This window comes from Erpetoichthys calabaricus, chromosome 3, assembly GCF_900747795.2.
Source record: "Erpetoichthys calabaricus chromosome 3, fErpCal1.3, whole genome shotgun sequence".
Taxonomy (NCBI): Eukaryota; Metazoa; Chordata; class Cladistia; order Polypteriformes; family Polypteridae; genus Erpetoichthys; species Erpetoichthys calabaricus.
This window is the reverse complement of record NC_041396.2, coordinates 30,628,596-30,641,448: the sequence shown is the minus strand read 5'-3', so window position 1 is coordinate 30,641,448 and position 12,853 is coordinate 30,628,596. Positions and strand designations below refer to the sequence as shown.

At 35.5% G+C, this 12,853-nt stretch overlaps 1 protein-coding gene across 3 annotated transcripts in view; it reads left to right on the top strand.

Annotated features, from left to right (window-relative positions):
- The first annotated feature begins 340 nt into the window (after positions 1–340).
- LOC114647868 (mitogen-activated protein kinase 14A) overlaps positions 341–12,853 on the top strand; it is a 42,324-nt gene continuing 29,811 nt past the window's right edge. For 2 of the 3 annotated variants that reach the window (XM_051924460.1, XM_051924459.1), the window contains exon 1: positions 342–669. In XM_051924460.1, coding sequence (XP_051780420.1) covers positions 551–669 — 119 coding nt within the window. In that variant the 5' untranslated portion in view covers positions 342–550. Of the gene's footprint in view, positions 670–12,853 lie in introns of all 3 variants that reach the window. The other variant, XM_028796543.2, reaches the window with a different exon arrangement.

Genomic DNA, 12,853 nt, shown 5'->3' with positions numbered 1-12,853 from the left:
TTTTCCATGTCTTTTTATTTGGGCACCGGTCCGCGTCTTCCCGCTGGTTATTGTTATTATTATAAATCCGCCTCTGTCTCTGCCTGAAAGGAATCCTGATCAAAATGTGCCCCTGCCAAACGTCTGATACTACTGGAAAAGGTTTCATGTCACTAAGTTATTCACAAAGTAGATTGATGAGGATATTTTTCTTTGTCCGCAAGTGTTAACACTTCCCTGTGCAGGCTGGAACGCGCCTCTTCTTCCATCACAAAAGTATGCGAAGTTTAAAAGTTGATTATCTCCACGCATGCGCGATTCCCTCGTTGCCGTGGTGCTGCGGCTTCTATCGCGAGAACACTTGTGGCTTCGGCACGAGATCGCGCGCGCAGCTGGGCTGCAGACAGTCGGGCAGTGCCAAGCAACCTGAGTGCGCGGAACTGGGGCGAGCGGTGAAATTGCAGGAGCTTGTCGTGTTATTTGTTCACATTTGAGACACAGCGGAACGTGAAGGAGATTGGCAAATAAGTGCACGCGTCCTACCGCTGGGGAGGGGGTGTCTTCTGCAGGAATGTCGCAGAGAGAAAGACCTACTTTTTATCGACAGGAACTCAATAAAACGATCTGGGAGGTTCCGGAACGTTACCAGAACATCACTCCTGTGGGATCAGGGGCCTACGGATCAGTGTGGTAAGAAACGTCCAGTAACTTGCACAGAGTCCTCTGTGAGAGGCGGAGATATGCAGGCCCGAGCGTGCATACCTAACTTCAACCAGCAGGCTCTCGCTCGACCAGAGGCCTCGCTGGAAGGCATAAGGGGGGATGTCCAGAGGCGGCGCACGCAGTATTTTTAGTAACGCACTTCATTTATTGAAGCCAGGTCGCGTTTCTGCATCTCCAGATTATCGGAAAGCGACCGAAGTACAAGACGCAGTTGCGGTGTGCTTCCCTCTGAAAAGGCGATTATTCGTGTGCAATCACAATGTTGCCTTGCGCATACTTCACTTTTAATCATCGCATGGTTGTTATTTCCATGGAGACATGGGGTATAAAAACGGCATCCACTTTTTAATTTTGTTTCGTGTCACGCTGCTTGACAGCACAGGTTGTCGCGCAAAATTTTGATTGCATTTCTTCCATTGTCTCTGTTAGCTCCATCTGCATTTTTCAAATGCTAAAATAGTAATTTTTCTGAGAGTGTTTTACATTTATAACAAACATGTGGCACGCATTCAGGGATTTCAGATGTATTCCGTCTGTTAACTGATAGTTTCGATAGGTGCTGTACCCTTCAACTTGGGCCATTTACTCACTAATGACGGCTGTGCTTAATGCGATAAACACGATGTAAGGTTTTACGAATCAGAACATTCGTTGTAGATGGTGAGGTGCAAGACAGTGTCTCGAGACGTTTGCAAAATCGCCTCCCCCCTTCTTCGTTAAAGATGACATCATACCATGGCCTGGCTTTTGTTAGTTGCTTGCACAGATCATGCCTTGGTGTTCACAGAACTTTCCAGTTTATTCTACATTCTGGTACTGATTACCCGTAGGCACGTTAAGTTGTACTATGTTAATCATACGAAAAGGCGAAAGGTATCCGAGCAACGCAGCTTGGCATTCAGTCAGTGCTCATATTTAAACCTGGTTACCAGTGGTTTGTTATCGCTGCCAGAGTGAGTCTTGTATAACTTGTTTAGACACTCATAAACTAGCAGCGGTTTCAAGATGGCCATTATAAAAAAAAAAAAACTTTGAAAGGATTTCATTAATCATATCTGTGCTGGTGTTGCATAACTAAACGGAGTGGTTGCTGGTTCACTCCCCACCTCCTACTTGAGTGCTCCAACCTTTGAAAATATAAGTCAGTAGTTGTAACATTAATCTAAGTCAAGTCGTAAAAATCTCACCCATTTTATTTATGGAAGTGTGATATTTCTATGTTATTCTGCCTACTGACAGTACGTTTTTCTACCATTTAGTCGTAGCTTGCTGATGAGTCATTCCTGGAGTAATATTAATCTTGATCTTGACGTTTTCATAATTCCTTTTTTCATTGTATTTTGTTAGTTTTTAGTTTGATAAAAGTCTCTGCCAAATTAGATCTGCATGTTATGTGTCTGAAGTTTCATCTTCTCCACTGGGCAAGTTTTGATTGATTATCACAGGTCTGCAAAATTAAACTTATAAAAATGGGTTGAGTTGCAAATATTTTTATTTGCATTTATGACACTATAAAAATATAATTAGAATCTTTAAATCACATCACATTTAAGTACAAAACTGAAAAGAAATGAAAATGTAACAAATTGTGCAATTTCTTCACGTATGCACAATTGTTCTGAATCTGTTTAATGTGAAAACTTTTAGTCAATCTAATACTTTTAAACAAATATGTAAAGAAAACCAAACATATTCATTGATTTGCACAGAACTTATATAGTTTTTGTCACTTTTTAAATTTTCTGTCCCAATGAATCATCCAGCAGTAGTCTGCCATCATTCTGTTATGCCATCGTCCCTGGTACCTGCTTTCCATGTCCTTGATATCTTAATGGAATCTTTCATTCTGCTTTTCACTCGCTACTTCAAGATTTTCAGGGAAAAATTCAAAATGTGAATCCAAAAAGTGAACTTTGAGACACCAGTTGCGACCTAATTCCTTAAACTTAACTAATACATTTTCCACAATTTCTGTGTAATTTGGATTGTGTTTCATTAAGAGTGATGGTAGCAGTACTTTATTGGGATCAGCCAATCTAGGTCTAATGCTGTTTCTGGCACCAAGCTGTAGTTTTATTCTAGCAGGCCATTCTTTTCTTCTGCTCATCACAGTGTTCAGTTCTAACTATATTCTGACCTTATTATCAAATAGGATAAGTGTTTTGCTTTAAACTTTTTAATATGGTAAAATATTAAATTCAAATAAATTAACATTAGATACTTAATTATAGCGCAGAAACAATAAAAAACCTAATTGACAGCTAGGAATAGTGTGTTGTAAATAAATTTTACATAATGAAGCAAAATGGTTTTAATTTTTTAATTAAGTGCTCAAAAATATGTATAAAAATCACATTAAATTATCAAAAGAATATTTTTCAGTGTATACCTGCGGTTATTTCATGTAAAGATATTATTCAATTAATCTATTCAAATGTTATTTTTAAGTTATTGTGCTTAACTGACCAGGGCTGTGGAACTTGAAGTAATTTCTGGAGTTGGTAAAAATGTAAATTGTAATGTACTGTAATGTTACATTTTCCAAGTTCACATATATTGATTCGATTAAGTTTTTTCTTTCAGACTTTTGATAAAAATGAGCTGCTTTTTAATTTTCTAAGTTTAGTCTTATATTTAATGTTACTCAGTGATTATTAGCCACACCAACATTTTCATGGCCTTTAAACCCAAACCTTAATAGGTTTGAGTGCTGAAACATAGCCCGATGATTCCACTGGCAGCAATGAAGTGCCTTGTATATTGCATGCTTTCAGTCTTCCTAGTAAATAAATATATTAGTCTAATTACAAGGAGAGGAATAGGAGTCAGTGGTACCAGAAATTGAGGAGTTGCTGTCAGAGGTTTTGTGCCCCGAAGTTTGTTTCAGTGTAAAAAATATATTAGTAGTTTGCTGAAATGTATTAGTAGTTTGCTGAAGACTTATTACTGGAGTATTTGTAATCATGATCTAAATATTTGCATCATCATATATATGTCTATGTATGTATGTATGCATGTTCCAGCATCACCTCCAAACGGCTGGAGCGATTTTCATGAAAGGAGGCGACTGCCACATTCTTTACAACTGTATTTTGGCTTAGTTTAATTAATGGAGAGTCTCCTCCAAATTGTATTTGCCAGTTATAAAAAATAGGTACATGGAATTATTTGACCATTGTAATGCTTGACTCACATTGAACATGGAGATTATTAATAGAAGAGTGCCATATAAAATAAAAACACTCTTTTGTGTTATGTTGCTTTATCCTCAGAGGATTTGCTTGTCAAAAATCTTACTTTGGATTAACAAGGCTTTGTACAGAACATGTCTTTTAAAGACTGTGTGAAAACACTGGCATTTGAAGAGCATCATTGCTTTTTATTATAGCAGATAGATAGATAGATACTTTATTAATCCCAATGGGAAATTCACAGCATTCATAGCAGCTGGATGCAGTAATCTTTAAGAACATTGCTTGAGCACCAAGAATAGAGCCATTCTAAATGGCTGAAAGTAAGACATTAAAGTTAAAAAAAAAATGCCAGAAGGCTGTAACTGGTGTCTTCAGAGACCTGATTTTGATAGTGATATATTTGTGGCTATTACAAATCAAAGCTCTGAGGCAAAATCAGCTTTGGAGGTTACTAAACCAAATCATGAAGTTGTGGTGCCAAAAGTTTAACACCTTAACTTTGAAACTGATGTCAGTGATAACATAATACTAAATCCACAATGGAGTTGGATAGAGGTGGGTACAAATAATTGGATGTTTAACATGGAAAACAAACTTGAGCAGTCCTTTTACATATAAACAACACAGTCCTTTTACATATAAACAACACTTTTTATATGATAGAACTATAATTGCAGAAATTATTTCACATGTTATTCTGTGCAGGTAGTTAGGATCTTTTAAAAATGCAATGCACAAACTAACTAGAGCTGATATTTTTGTGCCTGAAGACCCCAGGAAGTTTCTTCAGTTCTTTTAGGTAGAGACCGTGATGCAATGATATGACAGAGTATAGTCTGTATGCTTTTTTTTTTTTATAAAGGAGTGAATCATGATATTTGTACTGTATTTGCATATTCAAATGCAGATTTACACAAATTGCACAACTCTGGTTTAAAGACAGCACTTTCTAATAAACATTTTCATTTTTTAGTTGAGATGTTAGTCTTAGGTAGAAAATTTTCAAGCAGGTAGCAGACCTTGTTTGTAGTATTTGAGAGGTAGTTGAAAAAAATACTACAATCAAAAGTAATAGTTATTTATTACTTACCCCATATGGTTTCTATTGATGACGGAGGAAAACGTGTAATATCATATTTTCATGGAGAGTGCAGTTAACAACATTCTAGGTATAACAGACTTCAGTGGTGGCCTACTTTACACCACAGCCAATAAAATCAAAACATCCATGAAGAAAAAATGTAAAATTATTTATGTCACATAATTGACATGTCCAGGAATATGCTCACTGTGTCACGGATTATGTATTTTGAATAAAATATGATTAAATAAGCCACCTCCAGAAAATACTCTCATGGATGACGGGAGCAAGTTCAATTGATCGATTATGAATTAAAGACCTGCCTCTCCTTCATTCATTGATCATGAGACTTGTCCAGTAATTGTTAAATCATTGGTTACAGTGGCTGAGAAGGCACAAAATGTTGCCTTTAGTGCTTTTACTGAGTTCATTTTGTGAACTCCCGCTCCTTGTGATCATAGGTTTAAAATAAAAGAAAGGTGGAAAGCCTAATTACAGTGCTGCAGATTCATTCTCCATCACTGACTCATTGTATATCTCTGTATATTTATATTCTGTACATTTAGCCTGGCAGTGATTGTATTGTATACACAAATATATTGAAAACTAGCTGATCCTGCTCCGCTCGCATAGTAATGAAACAGGACAGTGAGGAGGGCCCTGCCTGGCTACCCCCTCCTGACATCATGCTTCCTCCTTCCCTCAGCCCCAGCCTCTGCCTCGGATTAGCGCGAATATATTGCTCCTGCAAGCGAACTATGATTCTTGGCGTGATGAGAAGTCGCGAAATCAACCGGAATATTCAAGCAAATTATAGAAAAATATTGATCTAAGTCCGTTAAGTAGTTCTCTCATTCGCTTGCTAAGCGGAGGTACGGTATGCCCCGAGTCTGGCGTGAGGTTGAGGAGGGCCCCGCCCCCCTTCCCTTAGCCCGCTGCATGTCTCGGATTCGTAATGTTCAAGAAAATTATAGAAAAAATCCCAATTTAAATCTGTTAAGTAGTTCGTGAAAAACAGACAGATGTTGGATTTTATATATATATTGGGAGAGATATGTTTTTGAACATACAGCAATCATTTTCAGCTTGTATATAACTGAACTATGATTCGCGTTATAAAACGTATTCAGTATTTTAGCACTCTACTAATTGTTTATTGGCATCTCTTACCACTTTGGTTACATTGTCAGAATGATTCTCTCTGCTGGTTTAATAGCCATTTTTTGGGTTCACCCACATTGGCCGGTTGCCCTACCAAACTTTAGAGGTGTATTGGAAGAGAAGCTTTTACAATCGGATGCTTTTCTTGATTCAGACCTTCATTTTGTCTGCCTTTATGTAACTTAACAGGGTTATAAACCTTGTTCTAACCTTGGGTCATAGGAAGTAACCACCAGAAAGACTATGAGATGAAAAGTAGTTTAGAAGAACAAGGCTTTAATGAGTAAACAGGAACATCCTTATAAAGATCGCATTGTATTTTTGTAAATAATATAGTCAGTCCCTTAGGTGTACCTCGGTGTGTTATGTACACAGTCTTCATTGACTAGCGTTTTAAGGAGTAAATTAACATACCGCCGTATTTTAGTACTTGTGTGATTCCATCACATTTATATTCTCAAAATGTTATTTTTTTAGGAGTAAATTTACATACCATCCATATTTTATGGTTTCTTCACAGTTTTCAGATCATCTTGGGCAAAGGTAACAGCTAAGTAGATAGAAGTTAATGTATGTAAATATAATGTCTTCTAGGTGGCAATGTAAAGAAGTACATGGAAATTACAGATTATGTTGAAAACTTTGTTCAATATCTTATATCTAATCCTGATCATTTTTCAATCAGTAAACATTCTTGTACCTTCAACCTTTATGACATAAGTTTGCAAATGTAATTAATTTTACTGTATATTCTTAACATAAAGTAATGAAGACTTTGCAGCAGTCCTCTGATTGTAATATCAACAGTTGTCCATCCAACCATTCATTCATTTTCTAACCAGTTTATCCTGTTCAGACACGCCGGCTGCAGGGCAGGAACCACCCTTGCTTTGAGTGCAACACTTGGATAAATAAACAACTCCATCAGAACAGTGACGAAATGAGCTGCTTCTTCTGTTCATTCTAAAATAAAATGTACTTAGTTGGTGTTTGAAAACCTCCACATTGGCCAGATTTGTGTGGCTCAGCTCGTTAAGCATGAGGCAAATATCTATTAATTGTATGACATACATTGTGTTAACAGAAGTGCATGATCATAGGGACATGTATTTAGAAGGATTGCTAAAATAGCATACTTAACTGGTGAAAATTAACTGCCAAACACAATTTTTTCATTTTGTGGAGTATTTGAAGGCGAAAGTAACATTTATTACTAGAACACCTAAAATTTGATGATCATTTTGAAAACTCATACAAAAATGCCATATAATGGTATGGGTGTGAATGGCATGCAGTATCCAGTAATTACTACTGTTGCAGTACATAGAACATAATGTAGTTTACAAAGTACAATGAAATTCTTATTTACAAGTCTTTTTAGAACAGTAACAATAATACAATAATAACAAGGTAACAAACACAATTTTATATAGAATGAGTTAATATATGTATTTATATTTGTACACATATGCACACACACATACACACTAAGATTTTTATTTTCCAATATTTCTTACTATGATTGGTTTTGCAGAAACCTTATCATCTGTGTATAGAAACTGTTCCTGATTCTAATGGTGCAAGTGAATTGTGTGCAGGATGGTTAAAGTCTTTAATAATACTGCCTGCATCTCATATACAGTATCTCACAAAGTGAGTACACCCCTCACATTTTTCACTTAGGGGTGTACTCACTTTTGTTGCCAGCGGTTTAGACATTAATGGCTATGTGTTAAGTTATTTTGAGGGGACAGCAAATTTACACTGTTATACAAGCTGTACACTGACTACTTTATATTGTATCAAAATGTCATATCTTCAGTGTTGTCCCATGAAAAGATATAATAAAATATTTACAAAAAATGTGAGGGGTGTACTCACTTTTGTGAGATACTGTACATATACTGTAGCAGCATATTCTAGATGACATCTAGGTGTCAGTAATATTCTATGCCCCCTTCACCACCCACTACAGTAGGGATGTCACAATAATTGATGCTTTGGTGCCAATTTGATGCCAAAATTTCTAAGTCTGATCAGTACCAGCTTTTTTTTGGTATCTGTAGTACCAATTGGAGGTTTGTATTGCACTCATGCTTGACTGCAGGTACACAAATTACTTTGTAAGGCAAAATATTATGTGAGAAAATGACGATATAGCACCACTTTAACGCATGTCCTTTGTGGGCAAGGCAGGAGAATTTCAGCCTACAATTGTGGGAATTGTGCTTATTTTTAAAAACAAAACCAAAAAGCATACATGTAGTCTTTTTTTATTGTCACTTTTATCCCATAATAGAGTTAATTCAGAAATAGATTTGTGTGTGCTTTCTTAGTGCAGTGATGTGACCGATCAGATGTGAGTTGTAATTGTTTAACTCGCAGTGTCACAAATTTGTAAGAGGAGATGAAATCATTCCAAGATTAATTGTTTTATTATTTGCTGTCCTACTCCGTCCAGGGAAAGGATCAGAGGTTTTTGCATTCATTCTGTGATTTTTCTGAAAAACACCACAATGGCCGTTTTATGGGAATACTGAGAGATCTGATTAATATTCAGTTGACAGGTTTAATTTTACAAGGGTGGCCATAGAGGTAGGAAAAATCTAAAAAAAAAAAGGAGGAAGAGATTTGTAAAATGATAGCATTAGTAGTTTGTGAAATTCTGATGAATTTAATTTGTTCTTAATATTACTCTTTAGTAAATGTTATTATCCAGGTAACGTGTCCTCCATATGCTTTTGAAAACATAAATTTCACCACAGCAAATGCTGCTAACCTGAGAAACCTTATTTGAAAAGTGTATGGTTATAAAAGTGACAGTGATGAGGTAATGAAAATAAAAATATTTTGAGTTATCTATTCATGTCAATAATATACTAACATTTACATTTTTAGTACTGATTTTATGCAGTATTAATTTATTTCAGTTCCTGAACAGCATAAATCATGTAGTCCATACATTAAAAACCCTATGCCAAAATCGCACCCAAACACATGCCACACATGAAATTCAAACCCGGATAAAGTGTCAAAAAAAATTTTTTTTTGAGACTAATAGTTTTTAATCAGTTCTATCTATAGCAGGCATGTGAATGCATATGTATGTGCATTATTAGTTTTATGATAAGATTTCAACTTTTTCTTAAAACATAGTTGTATTTTCATAAAACTATAAATGGAGTAAGTTACTTGTTTCTGTGTTTATTTGATGCTATCATAGTAGAAGACCACTTACCTCTCCCCATTCTCTTGCAATGTGATAATACCTGAAAAAATGGAAGTGGAGAGAAGCAGATGGTTATTGTGGTTTTTGTTTTGTAGTACGTGGAGTGACATAAAGTAGTGTTTACAGTGGATTATGGCTTGCATTAACATCATGTTCCAGTTTTATTTCCGTTGTCTTATAAATTCTCCCATCTCCAAAATGTTTACAGTGTCAAGAGGCCAGGCTTAGTTTTTATCCAATAGTCTAATGTCTAATTTAGCAGATTAGTTTAATTTCATATAATTAACGTCATGGAATTGGTTATGTAAATATTTAGAAAGAATTGACCTAATATAAGCCCATCAGATCCCTGTCAGACCCCTTCATGTGGCCTGAATAATGCCTTGCTTTTCAAGTGTAATTTGGTGCTCTTACAGCAGCAGACCTGAGTTTTGAGTTTCAACAAATGCTCTTCATGCTGTAAATGGGTCAGGTTGTCAGAGGGGCTCGTAGCATCCTTATAGAATGGTTTCCTTGCTGAATTAAGCTCCTAAGTGTGTGTGTTTCTGTGCCTTGAGATTGAGGCCAGTTGTTTTTTTCCCCTGTCTTGTTCAATCCTTTGAAATTTAAGTCAGACAATTTAACATTCTGTGTTTTGTCAGTACCTTGCCCAACCCCCAAAGTGTCGCATCTTTTTTTTTTTTTTTTTTTTAAAACAATAAAAAAGACACTGTGCTATATATGGTCTAACCATGGCTCTTAGAAACATTCAAGATTTTAATCTTAACTGTGTTGAAAAGTAATTTAAAAACACAACTGCACTTGACTGATGACTTTGGCATTGTGTCCTGATTCATTTTAAGCTGCTGAGGAAATAAAATTTTTTCATTTAAAACTAGTGGGTTTCCATGAGCTAGTTTTGGTTCATGCTGGGATGGGTTTGAGAATTTTCCTTTTTGCACTTGTTTCTTTTTAGGAAACGGTGAACAGTAGGAAAAAGCAGATAGTGGATATAGAGTAGTTTAAAGTTACCAATTTTAATGACATTAGAGGAAATGACAGTACATTTCCAAAATGAAGTGCAGATGATTGATAGTGGTAGACTTAACTAGCAGACACATGAGATCTTCAGAGGAAGCAGAGATGCGTAACCATTTGTGGTCCTTTTGCTTAAGCTTCAGTGAGTAGTTTCAGTGTTTCCTAATATTAAATTGAGGAAGTTAATGCAATTCCTCTGACAACTGGTAGTTCAGATTTCTTTTTGCTAATGATTGCTATAGTTTAACTGTGTTTTTTGTTTGATTGCCGGGAGGAGACCGGTGAGATGTCAATTTAGTTCCTCATTCAAAGTCATGTATTTTCTAAGAGAAGTGATGAGTAACTGTGGCTCTTTTGAGACTGACCTTCCTTCTGTCTCATCTTGGAGATTTGGCTCTCCTTTTTTTAATGTTGCAAAGCAAATTATGAACAGTTGGTTAATTTGAGTAACTTGCTGCTTTCCCTTTCTGTTGATTTTTGTCTTTTCTCTCATTTTCCACTGTTTTTTTTTTTTCTTACCTCTCAGTTTCTACATTTTTGTTTTTATTTTTTATTTTGGGAAGTGGATGTCAAAGCCACAGGACTGTGTTATTGGAAAGCGGAACTTGGACCTACTGAAGATTAGTTCCTGTTAAGCATTACTAATCTTCAGTTTAAAATTCTTTACATATTGATTATCACTGAACTGTGCACCCACATTGTAGCTTTGCTCATTTTTATTACATGTTGTCTTCTAGAAATGTTGTAAATAGTTTTCTTCCATAAATTTTTATTTTAGAAATGAACCTTCAACTTTTATATCTTCATTTTTCGCTATTTATATTAACCTTTATCTAGTTTCTTTTTACATTTTGTAACTAATGTACAACAGGATGATCAAAGTGTTTTGGGCCTGAACCTGGTAAAGAGTTTTTTGTGTTGCAGAGTTTGTAACTGAGCAAAAACTTATTATAATAAGTGAATTATAAGTGTTTGACACATGTAGTTTATAGTAGCGATACAATGATGCAATTTTTTCGTAGCTGATACCCATACCAAGTTCTTAATGAACTCTATAGGCTGATTTGGAGTACTGATTGAGTACTTTCATTAGAAAGAAATGTATAGTGCTACATTTAAAAACAAATATATGTAAACAATACCATTTTAAATTCAGTGCATAAAGCTTGCAGTTTAAAAAAATATATATATTAGTTTACTAAGTTTAATGATAACTCTTGTTTATGTTTTTTAATATTTTGTCAACACTAAAAGGAAGCTCTTCAAAAAAAAAAAAAATTAAATTAAAACAAAACCCCTCCCCAATGATAATTTCTGGCAATTTAAATACACATCTAGCTAAACAAAGCATTCAAATGCTAGAGACAGGGTCTTTAAAAAAAAAAAAAAAAATTCAGCTCTATCATACATCAGTCTGTTTCATGTCTTCTGTATAGCTCTTGAAGCTGCACTTAAAAGCCATTCACCATCCACATTAGTGTACACCAATGCTTTCATGCTGTCAGACAATATTGCTTGCCCAGGAGTGGAGAACATTGTCTGATCTTGGGGTTCAGATTAGAATACTGACCGCAGTACTGTACCAAGCAAAGATCCGCACATGAACTTTGTACTGTTTGTGTTTGATTTTTTTTTTTTTTTTTGTTGGCAGTACATTTGTAAAACAGGACATGTTATGACACCTACACACAAAGGGAAACTGGTTTAATGAAGGTGACACTTGAAAACACAAAAATGGTAATCTGTGTGCACACAAAATGACTTAATCAAAGATACAGTGTTCGTGTATTTTATCCTACATTATGTGTTTGTCCTGTTCTCAAATTGTTAGATGTACCCTAAGACAGGGGTGTCAAACTCAAATACACACTGAGCCAAAATTAAAAACTTGGACAAAGTCGCGGGCCAACCTTGATATTTATTGAAAAAATGAAGTTTTTCCTTCTCATCAGATATAACGATAAACCTTTTCATATGGAAACAAACTTAAGTTTTGCTTAAACATTGAATCTGGAACAAGCAAACCTTAATAATATAAACACATGTGAAATCAAATGTCAAATAAAAGACACATCTGTAGCATTAATTTCTTAAATAAAATTAAAAAAAAAAATCTTATGCCTCTTTGTCGATTTGTAGCCTTCTGAATTAAATTTCAATGGTAACCTTTTTTTTTTTTTTACAGGCTAACAATAATAATTTTTTTTTGTTCTTTATTTCGCCTTATACAATTTGTTGTATTAGGAATTTGTTAGTTTTCGCATACCCCTTGGGGTCAGAGTGCAGGGTCAGCCATTGTACAGCGCCCCTGGAGCAATTACAGGTTAAGGGTCTTGCTCAAGGGCCCAGCAGAGTAGGATCTCTTTTGGCAGTGACGGAGATTCGATCCGGCAACCTTCTGGATACCAGAACAGATCCTTAGCCTCAGAGCCACCACTCCGCCCTTGAATATAATAATAATTTCCTTCA